The 17,928-nt window shown below is 37.5% G+C and overlaps 1 protein-coding gene across 11 annotated transcripts in view; it reads left to right on the top strand.

Annotated features, from left to right (window-relative positions):
- Nucleotides 1-17,928, top strand: part of PARD3 (par-3 family cell polarity regulator) — a 443,962-nt gene that overhangs the window by 287,107 nt on the left and 138,927 nt on the right. For 7 of the 11 annotated variants that reach the window (XM_084221269.1, XM_084221268.1, XM_084221264.1 and 4 more), the window contains 3 exons: nucleotides 4,106-4,257; nucleotides 5,308-5,352; nucleotides 11,578-11,805. In XM_084221269.1, the coding sequence (XP_084077395.1) occupies nucleotides 4,106-4,257; nucleotides 5,308-5,352; nucleotides 11,578-11,805 (425 nt within the window). The remainder of the gene's footprint in view (nucleotides 1-4,105; nucleotides 4,258-5,307; nucleotides 5,353-11,577; nucleotides 11,806-17,928) is intronic. The other 4 variants (XM_084221270.1, XM_084221265.1, XM_084221263.1 and 1 more) reach the window with 3 other exon arrangements.

The raw sequence follows: 17,928 nt of genomic DNA, 5'->3' as shown, positions 1-17,928 counted from the left end.
AGGTATGGAAAGTAACTTTATATATTTAATTCATAGTAAAAATAACTTTTTTGAGTCTTAGGTTGACTCTCTGATTACTTTAACACATTTTAACATAAGAGCTTTAATGAGAAATGCATTGAGCTCCATTATTGACTTGCTTAAGTTCCTGGCAAAGAAATACTGTTTATTGCTTAGTTAGTACAATTAATACAGATCTAAGATTTAATTTACAAGTCCTGTAATTATCTATAGTAATAGCAAAATAAAAGCCCACCTCTGTATGCTGCTGCTTCTTGAAGCTGGATAATTACCACAAATGGTGTGAAGTACAAGAATTTTCGTATTTTTCTTGTCTCTTGAGCCTGTTATGAATGTGTCAGCAATATCTTAATAGAACAGCAATAGCACCTGCTGGCTGATGTGCACCTGTCAGCTTCTTCTCTGCTTTAAACTAGTTTATTTCATCTTATATCCAGGAATTGAGTTCTGTATTTTAAGCTCTGTTTTAATGATTGTATGAAAATGTAATTTTTTCATTCTCATTTACTTTTTTTTTGATGTTGCAGTTCTTCTTATGGACAAGTCATACCTATAATCTGGGTCCCTGAAAAGTCCATTTGTCTTTTATAAAAGCTGAGAATCTGAGACATTTAAATAGAATAGTCCTCAAGCCTGCACATAATAATAACTTATTTCCAAGGGAGTATTTTTAGCTGAATGTGAGCAAAATCCTAAAACCCATTTGAAAACTGCAGATACTTTTACATTGACTTCTGCAGTGTGTCTTGCTATTCATACACTTTGTAAATGAAATAACAGTAAAGAAAACAGGGATTAGGTAATGTAGAATTGATCACACTCAAAAAAGTTTTAAGTGTGTGTTTGAGAAACTGTAAAGTTCTTCAGATACAATGGCACTTCAAAGAGTTAGATCAGTGTCATGCTTTAGGATCTAATGAATTCTATTTGTAAAAAAAAACGTAAATGGCAATAGAATTAGATTGCTGCTATAATTTCCTGTTGCTAATGGATGAAGGAAGACTTGTAAAACGAAGGTGCATTGTATGATTTTGCTGGAAGGCACAAAGGGTAAAACTAAGAATATGGATGAAGGGTTATCCAAACAAGAATGGCAGCTGTTCTGAATCACAGAAGAAAATGTAAGCTTTTTCAGCTTCACAATATCTCCCTAATCCTTGATGAAAATGTTATGAAAACAAAGGGCCAATAAGACAGGATTAATAAATGGAATTTTAATAACATTGAGGGTCAGAAGACGGTTACATTCTTTTAAGGATCAGCTGTCATTCCAGAAATCTTATTTGTTAAGTATTCCAGAATATAGTAAATTGCATTTGGCATTGCTTAATGACTTGCACTAAATTCACCTCTGTCTTTTACTGATGTAGTTGAACAATATTAAAATGAGACATTTTTAGGGGCATTAATTCCCCTCTCTGTGCTCATAGACTTTTGCAGTTGTTTCTATTCTTGGGGACTTTTGAATACTTTTAGACAATGTACATGCACTCAAACTCCTGTGATCCACTCCTTCCTTAATTACTAAAACACTCATGGGTCATTAATAATAAAACGGGGCATGAAAATTCACAACTCTATGTAAGGCTCAAATAAAGGCGCTAAGTAGGGTGCAGGATACTGCACCTTTAGGGTGCAGGATACTGTGCAAACATGTAATAATATTTCCTTAATAAGTATGGGGGGAAGGGAGGTCTGACAAGGGCAGATCAGGGAAGCAGAAAGTCTTTAAAAGTGATGTCAGTGGAAATGCTGGATTCCAACCTCCCAAATTCCCAGTTGCTGATGCCATGTCCTGACCTTACTGCTCTCTCTGGGACCTGTGGTGTCCTTTTCAAGTTATATTTGAGCTGGAGCTTTAGTCTGCTCCTAGGACTTCAAGTTCAATATATAAGTGTCTGATGTGTTTACATGGAAATGATATTTTACTCTACTAGAAGTTTTATATAGGAGGATCAAAGCAAGCTGGTATGAGAAAAGAAGCATAGAGCCAAAACAAATAATTTTATAAGTTCACCTTTTCTGAAGAAAGTGTCACAAGATACATTTTGTTCAGCAAGATGAAACCAGTCATTTTAACAAACCTGAGCCTGTGCTAACAGATGTTGCTGGAAAAAAATTCTCACTTAGTAAAACCACATTTTTCTGGCCTTCAGAGACAGGGCTGACTAGCAGGGAGCCAGAAACTTCTGTGTGGCCTTGGTAAAGTCAATTATGATCTGATTATGAAAGGTGTTGAAACCCTGTAAGTTCAGTTGGAGTCACTTTGGAGGACTTTTTCAGATTTAGGTGGTTCTTACTCAGCTACATGTTGCACTGCTATAAATGCAAGAAGTGTATATTGGCCTTGTCTGTTTTATCTTTCTATCATGAGAAGATAATTTTTTCCCTGTTTTGTGGGAGTCAGTGTTAGGACTAAATAGTTATTTTTGAGTATGGTCTCTGATTCATCAGAGCTTTTAAGCATATGCTTGAGAACATTGCTAAATTGTGCAGACATCTCTGAAATAGTTGCAGTAATTAAATGTAAAGCATAATGAGCCTGAGCCAGAAACATTAAAGTCAAAAGGCACTTGACATTGGCTTTATTCACATAAGCTCTGATCCTGCTCACACTGAAGTGTTATATGCCTGTCACAAGCACATATCTTATTATTTGTAAATCTGCCATTACTAGACTGAATTTCTTTTTGGCTGTCTGGTAATTAGGGTAGTGATTTTCATCCTTTATAGTACTTTATGCCTTTGGACACTTTGCCTTACCTCTTTTTCTCTGTTTTGCCTTGATCAAATATAGTTCTCTAAATCAGAGTCCATGGCATAATAAACACGTGCATGTTACAGAATTTAAAACTTTAAGTTGTTTTTTGCAGAAATTCACTATTTGCCTGTTTCTCACTAGGAAAGAGATGTGCATTATACTTGGCCCTTACAGTAAAAAGAATTCTTTAGAAACATGGTACCAAACAGTAAGGTGGTACTAAACGCAATATCTTGAGTGCGGCACGTGGGAATCTATTTAGAGATCTCAGTGACGAAATACTGAACTTTTTTTATCTTGAAGTACAGCAATATTCAAAGAGGGGATTTTGAGGGATCATTTACCTATAGGATAGATAACAATGGTCCAAAATACTGTTTTTTTCAGTATCTTATGCTTTTGATTTCTTTTTGTGCCAGCAGAAGTAGAGATCTATATACTATGCCCTTTTCTAGGAGCCAGAAGATCTTTTTGTGAATTTCCTTTCATATTGTTTATTAGCAGTACGCAATCTTGCCTTTTGAAAAAATGTTTAAATGTTTTTAGTTTGCACACTGAATTTTGCCTTCTCGTGCTTGTTATTCTGCCAGTGTTTGAGCACCATTAATAAATCTATCTTCATCATGTTTTTGAGGCAGCTCACTGAAAACCTGACTGCCTGAGCTGAGGTCAGTTGAGAAATCTGCAGAAGAAACAAAAACCAAATACAGTCCCCCCCATTTCTGATTAGGGGGTGGATCCACTGTGGCAAGTCCTTGCTCTGTGGGGAAGCAATGAAAATATATGGTTGTTTGTCATAGCCAGGCTAAAAGCAGGAGAAGCTATGAAAAATCTACAAGAAATTTCACATATGGAGAGAAATTATAATGCAAAGTTTTTAAATTAAGAAGTTTCAAGGTCTGCGGGCTTCAGGCAAGACAGTTTCTATTTATGCTTTACTGAAAATATTTTCTGATTAAGACAGACCAGATAAATTTCTATCAATAGAGTGAATTTGTTTCTCAGGAAGAAAAAAGAGCTGTGTTATTCTCCTGCAAATCATTCCTGTGTTGGACTTTATGTTCTGATAGAGTATGTATAGTGCACCAGATGTGTATATTTTTTGTTAAAACTGTAAGTGAAATCCTTGGTACTTTTTAACTAGAATTGCTTAATGCAGTAAAACAAATCCATTGTGTATGTAACTGAATACTTGCAGTGGTGTGTTTAAAACTGTGATTAATCGTTGCTAGAAGTCACGTGCTAAATAAATGATTTTCTCTGAAGAGTGAAAGGTTGCGTGATCTTGATAAATGTTCGCATGATTTTTTTCCCTTCCTACAGCACTCTTAGTCCAGATGTTGATCCAGTACTTGCCTTCCAGCGAGAGGGTTTTGGACGCCAGAGCATGTCAGAAAAGCGTACAAAGCAATTTTCAGATGCCAGTCAGTTGGAGTTTGTTAAAACACGAAAATCCAAAAGCATGGATCTAGGTAGTGAGTGATGTTTTCTCAATTTTTTTTTTAAATTTGAACCTGATTTTCATGTTGTAAGTATATAGATTTTATAATTCCAAACAGATTGTGTTTGTGCACATTATGTGTATCTGCACATAATGTCTGCTTGTGGGTAGTAAAGTACTATCTTGAATGGCCAAGTGGCCTGGGTGTTGTTTGTTGTTTGTAAATGTCCATACATTCAAATATCATAGCCCTCTGGATTTATGGTTATGCCTAAACACAGTCAACAGTATTTATTAAAATGGAGGTGAAAAATGCATTTACCGATCCATACGGAATGATTGTGTGAAACTGTACTGCACTGTGCTTCTGGGGAGCCAGGTTTATTCTCAGTCCATGATTGTAATGCAGTTAGCTTAAAGGTCTTTCATAGCCTCTCAATTCATTTGTGGATGAATTCAGATTTAGAAAATGGGACTAATCTGACATCTCTTTGAGACCCAAGTTTTAATATTTACATCAGAAGCCCTATAAAGTAGCAGTGGCTAAGACAGGCAATCACAGTGATCATTTAAACTGATAAACCAACTGAGAATAAGTAATTGCTAACAAGCCCATCAATTTTTCTGCCGTTGAATTTAGATTCTGAAGTGCAGACTCTAGTAACCTCAAACAGTGAATTTTGATGGCTTAAACACACAGAATTCCCTACTCAGAATAATAAAATAAAGTGCAATTCCCTCCTTTACAATAGTTGTGTCTTGCCTACAATCCCTAATTCACAAACTTCCTCAGGCTACAGTCAGGTTGGAGGTGTTGACTTGTCTTGACTGGGGCGCGTGCTAACGTGTCAATAACATATTGTACCTGCCCGTGATGTGAACGACTGACACTGCATGAAGGTTACTAGTTTGCTGCCACTTCTACCCAGAATGTTTGCTCACTCTTGCAGTTTATTTGCATGAACTAGGACATTTCTAAGGTCCCCTAACTTGAAAAGAAAATATGCAAACCAGGAGGAATGTTGAGTGCATGTGGGGCATGGGCACTAACTGGGCTAACCGTTATGCATTTACCTTTTAACAGTAGCTGACGAGACTAAGCTCAGTACAATGGATGACCAGAAAACAGGTAAGAATTGACAGTAAGGCTGTTGCTATAGAAACCTTGGTCAAAGCAGCTTACCACAATTACAGAACTGCCAGTCAAATTGCATGAAAACATGAATATTCCAATACTTGCATGGCTGCTTTCTATTGTGAAGAATCAAGTCGTACAGAAAAAGAAAATTTTTCTATAGGATAAGTATCTAGGGTGGTATACTCAGCCAGGTCATGCATGTGATTGTAGGCAGACACCTGTTTCTCCACTTTAAACTCATAAATATTCAGAGCTGTTTGGGGTTTTTTGTCCTTTCAAAAAAAAAAAATCTTGGAAAATCTCCTCCTAGCTTCAAACTGCAGTGCACAGAGAGATGATTAGGAAGAGTCGAGTGTTTGGCTATTTCAGTGCTAACACAATGCTTGAAAATAATTATTTTAATTAGAAAACTGCTGCCTTTGCCTTAAGTGGTCATCAGATACATGTTGTGCATTGAGTTGAAGATTATTTGTGCAAGTTGATTTGCTTTTGGAGCTGAAACATGAGCATCGTAACAGAACAAAAGAATATGTAAATAGAATCTTTTCCACATACCATTCATTGTAATGTTTCACAAAATGATAATGAGAAATAGCTTTCAAGGCATATTTTTTATTAGTAATTAAAATAATGCACCAACTGCAATTATGAACCTTTATGATTTATTAATAAAAGTTAGCTTTTGACCTACGGAATGCTATTTTAATTAGGCTAGATCCAGAGGACACCATAACATTACTTAGCTCTAATTAGGAACAATTCACCTTTTTAACCTGAAAATATTTGTTTTATCATGATTTGAGGAGTAGTGCATTCAATAGAGAATTTACATTTACTAATTCACAACTGCATCTCTGTTTAGCTGGACTGTATAACATGAGTAGGAATACTTAAAAGCTGATAAAATTATCATTTTTATTTGAACAGATAGCTTCTTCTAGCTTTTAAAACATTGCAGAATATGGCCACAGACTTGCAGCTTTGCAAAAAAAGAATGGATAAACAAACTCGAAATGTATGAAGGTTTTGGAGGATTAAAGCCATCAGAGTGTGAATGTATGAATTGTGTTAATGGTTGTGGTAATAATTGGTGCTTAGGAACTGCCTTCACCTCTGAACATTATTCACATAAAAACAAGTTAAAGACCAAACTCAAAATTATTGTAAATTATTTTTCATTTTCTTATTAACATGTGTAGTCAAATGGGATGTGATTAGAATGGTGTAAACCCTGTGTGTTTTAGTAAAATATGATCCTCAGGTTTTAAAAGTGCATAGTAGTTTAGGTGGTATCAATAGAGGGGTGGTATGAACTGAGTTTAGTTTTCCTTTATGTGTAACACCTGGATTAAATTCCAAAAAAAGAGACAAGTTGGACAACTTGGGTGAAAGAGCGTGACCATGCTGTCTGGACTAGGCAGTTACATATTTTGTGCACAGCAAATGTGCTGGAAAAAAAATTCAGTGGCTGGAAAAAAGGAAAACACCTTTTGCTGTACTTTTATTTTTCTTGTGTGCTTTTAACCAGGTTTTGTATATAAACACTGGATATCTCCCATTACTGAAGATGGATGTAGCTGTTAAACAAACCACTTACTGTAGTTTGGCTTAAAAATTGTCTGGTTCTAAGAAAAAAAAAAAGCTTCAAATGTGTGGTGAACTATGCTTTAATGAACTCTAAAAGCCAGAAAACTTCAATACATATTTGCTTTAGAAAAGATAAAAACAAACTCTTTTACTGTCACAGTTGGATTTAATAGTATTGGCTGAAAAGAAGAGCACAGAACTCTCCAGCTCTAGTTACTGTAATAGTTTTTTAATTATTTTTCTTTCTATAGTTCACTTGAAGTACCCAATCCTTGCAGTGTTTACAGTTCATCCTAGAGGTTAGAAGTATATTCAGTAGCAATTGAGCATGGCTCATTTATGGAGTACCAGGCATTCTATAGCTCTAGGTGGTTATTTTTCCATGTGCATGTTATGAATCAAATCACATTTATTTAAATTATTTATTGATTTATTTTTGCACAATGCTTTTTAATTAAACTTTTATTAAACTGAATCAAAATTAAACTGGTTTTGATGCAGTTTCTTGCTTTATTCCTCCCCTGCCTTCCCCAGATGAAGTGTTGATCTCAGTGTCTGAAGTGAACTAGAAATGGAAAAATTTATCAAATGCAATGGAGCAGATATTATTAAGTAAATAGACTCACTGATAATGTCCTTCAAGAAGGTGTTTAGAAAGTAGACTTTATGCCTTTGCAAAACTGGTTTAATGAAATCCAGAGAAGTTTTTGGCATCAGTTGCAGGTAGCATTTGACTTGACAGTTCATAAAACTAATGTTTCAGAAAGAAAAAAAAAAAAAAGTCATTTAAAATGATTTAAAAAAATGTGCTGATGAAAAATTTGCTTTATAGACTAAAATTAGCCACTCTGGACAAAACATCATATATCCCTTGACCCCATGGGCTTTGCCTTTGCAAGTCGCCCAAGCGGATTGGTGTCACTGTATAAATAATTACCTTAGGGTGAGGTAAGGGGAGGCACAGGGAGTTGTTAAACAGTGTCAGCACAAGGGAGGAACAAAGGAAAGGGATAGGGAGCGGCACACAGGCTCGGTGTGATGGCTGTGTGCTCAGTGTCCCCTCGGCGTGTGTGCCATGGAGAGGCACCTGCGCGGTCACGCATCACCTGCGTGGCAGGCAGGGCAAGGCTTAGCCCTTGTCCCCGAGGGCTGGCCAGCTGGGGACACAGGGAGTGCAGAGACATGTGTGGTGGGCAGGGGCTGTGCTGGGCAGGTCACAAAGCCTTCAGGAGATGGACAGGGTGTGGGCACTGCCGAGCTGGGAGGAGGATGCGTGGTGGCAGTCGCGGCAGGAGGACTGCTGGGATACAGAGGGATGAATCCACCTCAAAGGATATTTGTTAAGGAAATAGTTGGAAAGGGAGATTTTGATAAACTTCAAATTTTAAAAATGATAAAAGAATCCCTTTCATCCTCAGTCATATAAATATGCTTTAGGTAGATGTGTCTTTTCCTCTCCTTTTTTCTACTTTAAATTCTGGTGTCAAAATAGAGGTAGGACACATTCTGAGCAGATAACGCTTCTGATGATTACCACCAGGGCTGTAAAGGCCGGAAGAAAATGCTGACATTTTTGTATTTAGAAAACAGCGTCTTGATGTGACTCATAAATTTTAAACAGAATCCTTTTTAAAGAAAGTTTGCTGGTTTTTACCATATTATGGGTAAACTTTCTGACTGGTGAATTCTAGGAATAAATTCTTAACACACCATTTACAGGGACACCTAACTGTGTATTTTTAGAATAGTAGATTTGCTATGAAGTAGCCATAGAAGATAGTGAAGGTATTAAAATATACATAGCTCTATAATCACACTGTTAAAATTGCTTGTGAAAGGAGATTTCCCCATTTCAGATTCTTCAACCTGTTCACATTTGTCTTCATGGCCACCCAAGTTCAATAAATATTCTTATCATTTATGTAATCCATTATTAGTTGTACAGTACTCAACATTAGGTCATATCCCAGATGGCATATCCTTTGGGAAAACACAGCTTACATAAATACAGTTCTCACAAAGGTCTATATTGGGTGTCAGGAAATTGAACTTTTTTTAGTGTTCTTTATGAACACAAATGGGCACATAAATGCCTTCTTTGTAATTACTGTTTACAAAAAGAGCCACTCAGTAATTAGGAAAAGATATATGAGCATTTCATTTGGAAGGTTACAAAGCAGAATGTGGAATAAGGAAGTTTACAGTAAGTTGCTATGTAAGAGGACACCCTTTCCTTTTGTATATGAAATTGGATCTGTCAAACAGCTGGTTTATGTATGATTGTCCCGTTTCCTCTTTTTTTTTCCTCCAAGATGTTGCATTCTTATTTTTTTTCTGTCTCATAGACAATTAAAAAAAAATACAATTAAATACTTTGAAAAGTAAAAGGCAAAATAAAGTCTCATTTCTTGTGTACTGCAGGCATTAGTGGAGGAATAGCAGATTTGACCATGGACTAGAAAGCAGACAGTTTTATAGGGCACTGTCTAAACTGGAGTGCTTTTAGTTGGCAGAGAGAATATTCTGTAAAACACTCGCCTTAGACTTCAGGCCATTTTCAGGAGTTGGGCAATTCCAGACTGCAGGTTGTTTGCCCAACTGGGAAGCCACCAACCCTCCTTGGTCCCAGCTGGCCCTGTGCTCTGCTCCCAGCCATCCTCACAACCCTCAGCCCTCTAATAAATACAGGCTGTGTGGGAATTCATGAAGATAAAATTTCTTATTTGTTGGGGTGCATTTATTTCTGGCCAGGGGTCCAAGCAGCAGGACTACCGACTGCTGGGGGAACCAAAATGCAGCAGGTGTGTAGACCTGGGAGGATAGATTTTTGGTTTGTTTCTGTTTACAAGTTAATCTTAACAGTAGGGCAGCTGAAGGGAAATACTTTGACAGCTGCTGTTTGAATTTATTTGATCTGAGGGATTTCAGTTTTGTGTAATTGCTCAGATTTTTAATAGCTGAATAGAAAATGACAGCATTCACTGCCTTGCTTCATCTCATACCAAGGTAACAAATGATGTGGAGAAAATTTGCCATGCTGCTGTTCAGCATCTCTTCTGTGGGGGCAAACAACCCCCTTTCCTCCCCAAAGAATTCTGAATAGTTTTAGTAGTGCAGTAGCAGTTTTCCTCAATTTAAGGTAATTTCACGTACCTTTCATAAAGAGCAGTGACAGATGCAGTCTCCCTTCTGTCTCCTAATTTCTATCAGAATAGGGATCATCTTCAGAACTTTTTATTATTCTGAGATAAATGCTTAAAAGAGGTAGTTTTCCTTTTTTACACCTTTATTCACACCTATGCTTACTAATGTACTGTTAATAGTTTTGGTACTCCTGGGGATTCAAGGCTTGGCTCTGTCTCTCAGTGGTGGCTGGCTATGAAATTTATTTTTTCCAAGATACGGATGCTGATTTCAACTAGGTAACAGCCTACCACCTGGGACACTTGTGGTGCCACAACAGTTCTCTTTTGTGCTCCCTTTGGGTAGAGAAAAAGTGCAAATTTCATACTACAGGTGAGGGCTCTGGTCTCATAATTTCAGGAAATGTAGCCATGATGATGTTGTCCCACCTCATCTTGCTTTCCACTCCCAAATCCTGTAGAAAATCTAGCTAAGACTGTACTTGCACTTCTGAATAAAAATCAATAAAATTGGGTGTTTTTTGATTTTTTTCTCCCTGAAAGATTCTTCCTAGTTTTAACTTTAGAATGAGGTTTAATTATGCAATTGTGAGGTGATCTGTAGTGCAAGTGGTTGTCTAAGAACAACGGCTATATACATTTAACCCACAAACCTGAGGAGTGAAGTCGGGATGGAGACAGGCTGTTCCAAAGCATTGCCTGAGGCTTCCTTGGCACATCTCTGGACATGCTGCCATCTTTTCAGTGATAAGAGCTGCCCTCAGCCCCAGCTGTAGTAGTGCTGCCCTAACAGTCTCTCCTTGACTGCCAGGAGTGTGTTTATTTTCCAGCTGGGTAACTGGTATTGCCCATTTTACTGAGTCCTTTCCACAAATTATTGTTAAGCAATTTCACATAATCTGAGCAAGACAGCTGATACTTCTCAGAAGCATTTAGATATGAAATTGTTAGCAATTTGATGCAAGTCCTTAAAACTCAGATGAACAGCATGTTCCTTGAAGCCAGAGGTCAGGCTACTTTGCAAGACTGGTGCACTAAACGTGGTAGGGTTCATGCCCATAATCTGCTCTCTGTTCATCAGTTGCTAGTACAGAGGAAATTTTCTGCTCAAACCAAAAATAGTTAATTGTTTTGTTAGATGCTGTTAGATATGCATCTGTGCTGGTTGTGTGAGCGAAGTTTTTAAAGCCTCGTGATTTCTTTATCATTTAAATTGTGTAAAATAATAGTAATGGATGTTGGTCTCTCTTCACTGATTTGAAAAGCCAGACATTGCTAACATTGTCAGTTCCACTGACTGTGACTTGACATACTCATTTGCTTCTGAGACCAACAAATCTGTGGAGAATTCCCTACAGATTATTGAGAGATGATGTGAATAATGTTAAGTGTGTCCCCGAAGACTTTCAGGATGGATATGCATAATCAAGCATGCTGTTCTCAATACTAATTCTAATTACTTTTTTTCCCCCTTTAAATCACTAAGGTTCCCCAACCAGAGATGTGGGGCCTTCATTAGGTCTGAAGAAATCCAGCTCGTTGGAAAGCCTGCAGACAGCCGTGGCTGAGGTGACTCTGAATGGTGACATTCCTTTCCACCGCCCCCGCCCGCGGATCATCCGAGGACGAGGCTGCAACGAAAGCTTCAGAGCTGCCATAGACAAATCCTATGATAAACCTGTAGCAGATGATGATGATGAAGGCATGGAGACTTGTAAGTAAACTGTTGTTTTGCATAAGGAGTGTTAATGGCATAGGTTAATTCCTTTAGAAAGTGACTAAAGTGGTAGAGCATGATTTTAGAATTTTAAAAGAATAGAACTAACTTCATCAATATTTAGGCTTTTTCCCTTCATTTGCTTTAACAGATTGCCACACTCTGCAGCTTTCTTCCTTTCTAAAATAAGAGAATAAGATTATTTGGAATGTGTTTACTTAAATTACTGTGAAAATATTCTTTAAGATGGCTAATTAATGTACTCATGTAAACTAAAAAAAAAAATCAGATAGAAAGGCGAACCCACTAAATATACATTACAAAAATACAGGCATCTAACTTTGAAATAGTACATTGGCAGTGTTGGGGGGGATGAAAAGAAATCACTGTCCTTTAATTAGAGTGAGTAAGGTTGGCAGATCTAATAAAATATAAAGTTAATGATCAGCTATTACCCACCCTAATGGGCATTCATTTACATTTTCAGTTCTTTAACCCGAAGTATGACCCAACATGTGGAAAATGTCATTAACATAAAAGAATCACTTCAAAGCTAACCTTATCATTATTGAACTATGTAAGAATGGGCTGGTAAAATGACAACTCATATTGAATGAAAATAGTATGAATGGTAAATTACCTCAATCAGGGGTTGTATTAAAATCATTGAATTTTTAACCTTCATGTTGTACTACTTTCAACTTGTCACACCAGCAGAATTTTTTTTTAATCAACCTGCAGCTAGTTAGAAGTTTATGAATGAAGATGATGATGGGAAGGTTGAAGTAGTAAAGTATTTAGTCTGAATTTAATGAAGGCTTGAAAAGGAATTTTTCACTCTTTTGAAAGTTTTTTAGTTTCAGAATTTCTGTTTCATAAGCACATTCCCTAATAGTCTTTTATAAGTTACTTCTATAACCAATCTTTAATTTTTTAGAAACTCTTGTTTTGGTTGGTTTTTTTTTTAATGTATCCCTTTCTAAGAGTGTTCTGAGGCCACAATGGAGATCATTTTGCCAGTCACTTTTCTCAAAGGTAGCTACAGATGGAATTAATTCTGCTTTTCCAGTACCTAACAATATCACACAGCAGTGAGGCTAAATGCTGGTGTGGTGCTGCCGGCTGTCAATCTATTTCTGGCCAGTAGAAAAATAGGTGTGAGAAAATGTGTAATGATCTTGCTCATTCTTGCAAGCTGTATGCCTGTGTTCTTTTGGGACATCAGACCATATTTTTATAAAAGGCCTTGTTGGTGTGAGCCCACTGATAGCAATATCCTGGTTTGAGGCTTCAGATATCCAAGGTTTATTTCAATTGATCAAAAATCTAACAAAACTGTTGTCGTGAAGCGCTTTCAAGGTGAGTATAGGTTTATGAGATTCTGGTAAGGGATTTTAAGCTTGTTGATGCAATGCACAGAGAGTAGCAAGGAAGTATTTGGAGCCCTTTGGATCCTTCACATGGGAGCAGTGGTGTTGTGGCTTAGCTCCTGCAGCAGCCAAGCCCCAGGCAGCTGTGTGCTCACTCCCCCACCAGTGGGACTGGGGAGAGATTTGGAAGGGTAAAAGCTGGAAAACTTGTGGATTGAGATACAATCAGCTTCACAGGAAAGCAAAAGCCACGCAGACCAGCAAAGCAAAACAATTCACTGCTGCCCATGGGCAGGCAAGTGCTCAGCCATTCCCTGGAGAACTGGGCCCTATCATGTCTACTGTTATTTGGGAAGACTAACACCATCAAGACATCACTCCAAATGTCCCCGACTTCCTCCTTCTACCCACAACTTGATATACTGAGCATGATGCCATGTGTTCTAGAATATCCCTTTGGTCAGCTGGGGCTACCTGTCCTGGCTGTGTCTCCTCCCAGCCTCCTACTCATCCTCAACTTCCTCACCAATGTGGCTGTACAAAAAGCAGAAAATGCTTTGGCTCTGTGTAAGCCCTGCTCAGCAATAACCAAAACATTTCTATAGTATCAACCCTGTGTTCAGCACAAATCCAAAACATAGCCCCATAAAAGACACTGTGAAGAAAAATAACCCTACCAGCCAAAACCAGCAGAAGCAGGGGCCAGACAAAGCCCTCTGGCTGAAATCAAAATGTCATGGGGTGAGTCTTGGCCCTCATCTCTGGGTGAAATTGTCTCATACCAGTGGATCAAGAGCCATCTCATGTCATGAGAGAGTGAGAGCAAGGCTTGTCAGATCCTACATGGTGAAGAAGAGCTGAGCAAAGTGTGACCAAGCTATATGAGTACAACTATGCAATTTTTTTGTTCCACATAGGGTAATGAAACATCCAAGAAGTATTCCAGAAATTTGAAGTGCCAGATTCATAGAAGCAGATGAGTAGCAAAGCAAATATAATAAGTTGATTGGACAGAATTCAGTTCTTGAGGATTTTTGCTTCTCATGGTGACCATGGAAGAAGCTTAAGAGCTGTCCCAGCCCTATGTCACCTGCCTTCCTGAAAACATCTGTATCTGCATTAAACCTAAAAGCACTGCAGTCTGCTTCACTCTGTGTAAATTCTAAATGGACTTAGGCTTCCAGAGATTTTACCAAATGGTGTCTTCAGCTGGACAAAGTTTGGGCACATATGAATATGTAGGAGTTTAACAATCTGGATCTAATGTAACTAATGCCTCACTGCTGCCATAACAACGTTGCCTAAGTTTTTTTTTGAAATTGTATTTAATTATTCCATAATTGTTTGAAATTAGAATGTGACTTTCATTATAAAACCCAGGCAAACATGCTGGTGGTCAGTTTGGTGATGCCCTTGAGGTTGAATTAATTTGTCTTGTTTGAATTTTTTTGCCTTTCTCCAAGAGTTTCAGTGCTAGAAGTGTTTCTTTGTCTTCCAGACAGTGACCCACTTTAGATTAGCAAATACTAGCACTGCAATGTATTGTATAGAGGAGTTCCTAACATGTCATCACTCCATACACAAAAGCCATAAAGAATACAGGTAGCATATGTGACAAAGAGGCTGACTCTTCTAAATGTCCTTGCAACAATGTGCTATTGAATTACTAAATGTAGGATTAAAATCAGTTGGCACTGACTGTTCTGCGGTAACATTTTAATTATTTGAGAAGATGTGTGTGAGTTTTAATGTCTGTAAAGAAGGAGCATTTGTGGAAAGAGGTGTGGGTGTTCAGCTTTTGCAGATAATTTTTCCTGGTTTTCGTTAGTTTTTTTTGTTGGTTTTTTTGGGTGTTGGTTGGGTTTTTTTCTTTTCTTTTTGTTTTGTTTGGTTTTTTTTGTTGTTGTTGTTTTGGGGTTTTTTGTTGGTTTTTTGTTTTTTTTCTTAATACTTGAAATAGCTGACTAGAAGCAAAATGTTTATCTTTAGTGGCATGAAGAAGAACAAGGAATTTTGATTGGGAGAGATCAACAAAGCTTTCTAATCTTTTGCTGAATCTTAATTGCTGGAATCTAGGGCTGTATTAAATATCACAATAAGAGGCCTAGAAGCTTAGTGGCAAAATAGTTTCACATTAAGTAGCTTTGATTCCTCGTGTGCATCTTTTCCATTTTATGGGCTAATTAGGAGAACAGCTTCATAATACCTGTTTGTGTAGTTCTCCGTACTGCAGTGTGGTTCATGAAATGACACTAGTGTTCAGTTTAATTGATGTTTAAAGTATACTCCAATTTAATTTTTTGGCTTCAGCATCCTGAATGGGGAGGCAGGAGGTTGCAAGAAAAAAAGGAAATAACAGCACCAAAACAAATACATCCTGCGTTTTGCAGTAACCTAATGTCATTACTGCAACATAACAAAAATTAGAAGTTTCATTTGTAGCCTGGGTTTGAATTTTAATTGAGCAGCATTTGCATTTGTTCTAAACACTAGTAATTATGTGTATGTTAATTGCAGGATGACTGCACTGCATAAAAGTGAAACAAGCTTCTTCATGTCGGGTCCTTTAAAGAAAACTGGAAATCTATTTAGTTCAGTAGAGAGACCAGTGTTTACTCCAGGAGAACAGGCATCCCAGTTCACAGGTCTCAGTCTAAGCTACTGAGTTAATTGCAAGCAAACTGTGTCTGATAGACAAATATTAATTTCAGCACTAGTACAGAAAGGAGACAATGTTCTTCTTGGAACGTGCAAAACAAACGGGAAGCGGGGGCTTTGTGTCCTGGTTCTGGCCAGGACAGGGCTGACTTTTGCCATAGCCAAGAGGGGGGCATGGCCAGGACCCAGAGGTTATTCCATACCACCTCACATCATTTTCCAGGGATGGGAGAAGGGGTCCCTACCTGGTCCTGTAGAGTGGTGGATGGAACAGCAAGTTTTGTCAGGGGTGAGAACTTGTGTGCCAATCATTCTTTCCTTGTGTGCTCTTTCACTCATGGCATTACTGTTACTGTTCGTTTTCTTCTCTCATTGCTGTTTCCAGTAAATGGTTCTCATCTCAGCCTGTGATCTTTACCTTTTGTGCCTCCAGCTGTCCTCTCCATCCTGCTGCAGGGGAAGAGGGGAAGGGAAGGGAAGGGGAGCAAGTGGGTGGCACGTTTTGGAGAATTGAGTAGGAGCACCAAACTGAGGAGTACCCTTCCTAAACCATGACACTCTGTTATGACAAGTTGCTCTGCAACTCAGCTTAGCACAGTAAACAATATATATATATTTATGATTTATTAAATGTATTGTTATGTGAGTATGAACAAACATAGGTCAAAACTGATTCATCTTTAAAATTCTAGCAGTGAATTTCCAAGTAAACAGTTGATCTCAAAATTTGTCAGAAATTTCATACTTTTTTTTTTGCTAATTATATTCGTTTGCAAGTACAGTCTTTTAAATGTCTAGTTAGAACAGATTGTAGCTATAAATTAACATGTAAAAAATTAACATTTCTATTCCAAAGTGTTTTTCTGCAATTCTTTTAATAATAACTAAATATCATTCCAGACACTGATTAAGAAGCGCTGGGACCAAAAAAAGTACAAGAACAGCTAGTACAGAGGCCTGTATAGGACCTAGTAGTTTCCTAAAATACAGTAACATGAATATTAAACCTGTGTCTACAGTTGAGAAGCTGCTGTATTATCTGCTTTACTCATAGCAGTCCTGAATTAAATGGTGAGGCCAGGCCACTCTGGTGGTTTGTACTTCAGAGTGCTAGTTAAGATTCAAAAATTCAAAGTTACTAATGTTGAGGTGTATCTGACGTGGTATATTTTTCTTGAAATATGTCTGTGTGATCATCCAAGGTTGGAGAATATTTATAGAAAACTTGATACTTGGTGAATAAGTGCAAAGTCTATTGGACACGTCTGGATTGTAATATTAAGGAATAAAGAGTATTTTGCAAGCAGGTTTCTGAGAGAGAGAAGACATTATATTGAATGGCTTTCAGTCAGTGATTTGTAGCCTTTTCAGGTTCAATGATTTACTTGCAAGGTGAAGATGAATTATGATTAAGAAAAGCTAGTTTATATTCCACAGTAGTGTATAGATGGGAAATTTCAGAAGAATTACACTCTCCTCTTGGCTGTAGAAGAGGTGCCGAGATCTTAAGCAATATTAGCAGAATAATATTAAGAAGTAGTAAACATAGGTGAAACTAAAAAACATTTTTTTCCCTTCTGTAAGCCATGACTATTTCAAAATCTTATTGAGTAGAAATTTTTTTTTTCCTTTTCCATAGACTGTGTATATATAAAGCAAGACTGTATTTTTTTCAAATTCTACTGCCAAAAGTTGTTTGGAGCCTTTGTATTCATTGGAGCTACAGGAGGCAATACTAAGTATGCATCTGTGATCCTAATTGCTGCTTTGTGCAGTCTGTTGGAAAGCTGGGAGATGGTTGGAGCCCTACTTAAATGTGATGATATAAAATGTTAGAGCTCATGGAAAGTCCCAGCTTCACAAGGCATGCAGTGCAGTATTCTGACCTACCAGCTTGAAGTGTTTTATTTCTTTCTTGCTAAACTACTGACGCAGTTTTCAGGTTTTCAGTGGATTCTTTTCTTTTAGAAGTTTTTCTTTCAAACTTTCTGGAATACATGTGGGCTGTTAAATCTTACCTTGGGTGTGCTTTAGGACTCCTGGTCTTGGATTAGAAACAAAGAAGGAACATTTTATCTGCCCTTAAAGTATT

This window comes from Fringilla coelebs, assembly GCF_963513975.1.
Source record: "Fringilla coelebs genome assembly, chromosome: 1".
Classification (NCBI taxonomy): Eukaryota; Metazoa; Chordata; class Aves; order Passeriformes; family Fringillidae; genus Fringilla; species Fringilla coelebs.
Note: the sequence above shows the minus strand (reverse complement) of the source record. Positions and strands in the feature narration are given on the sequence as shown.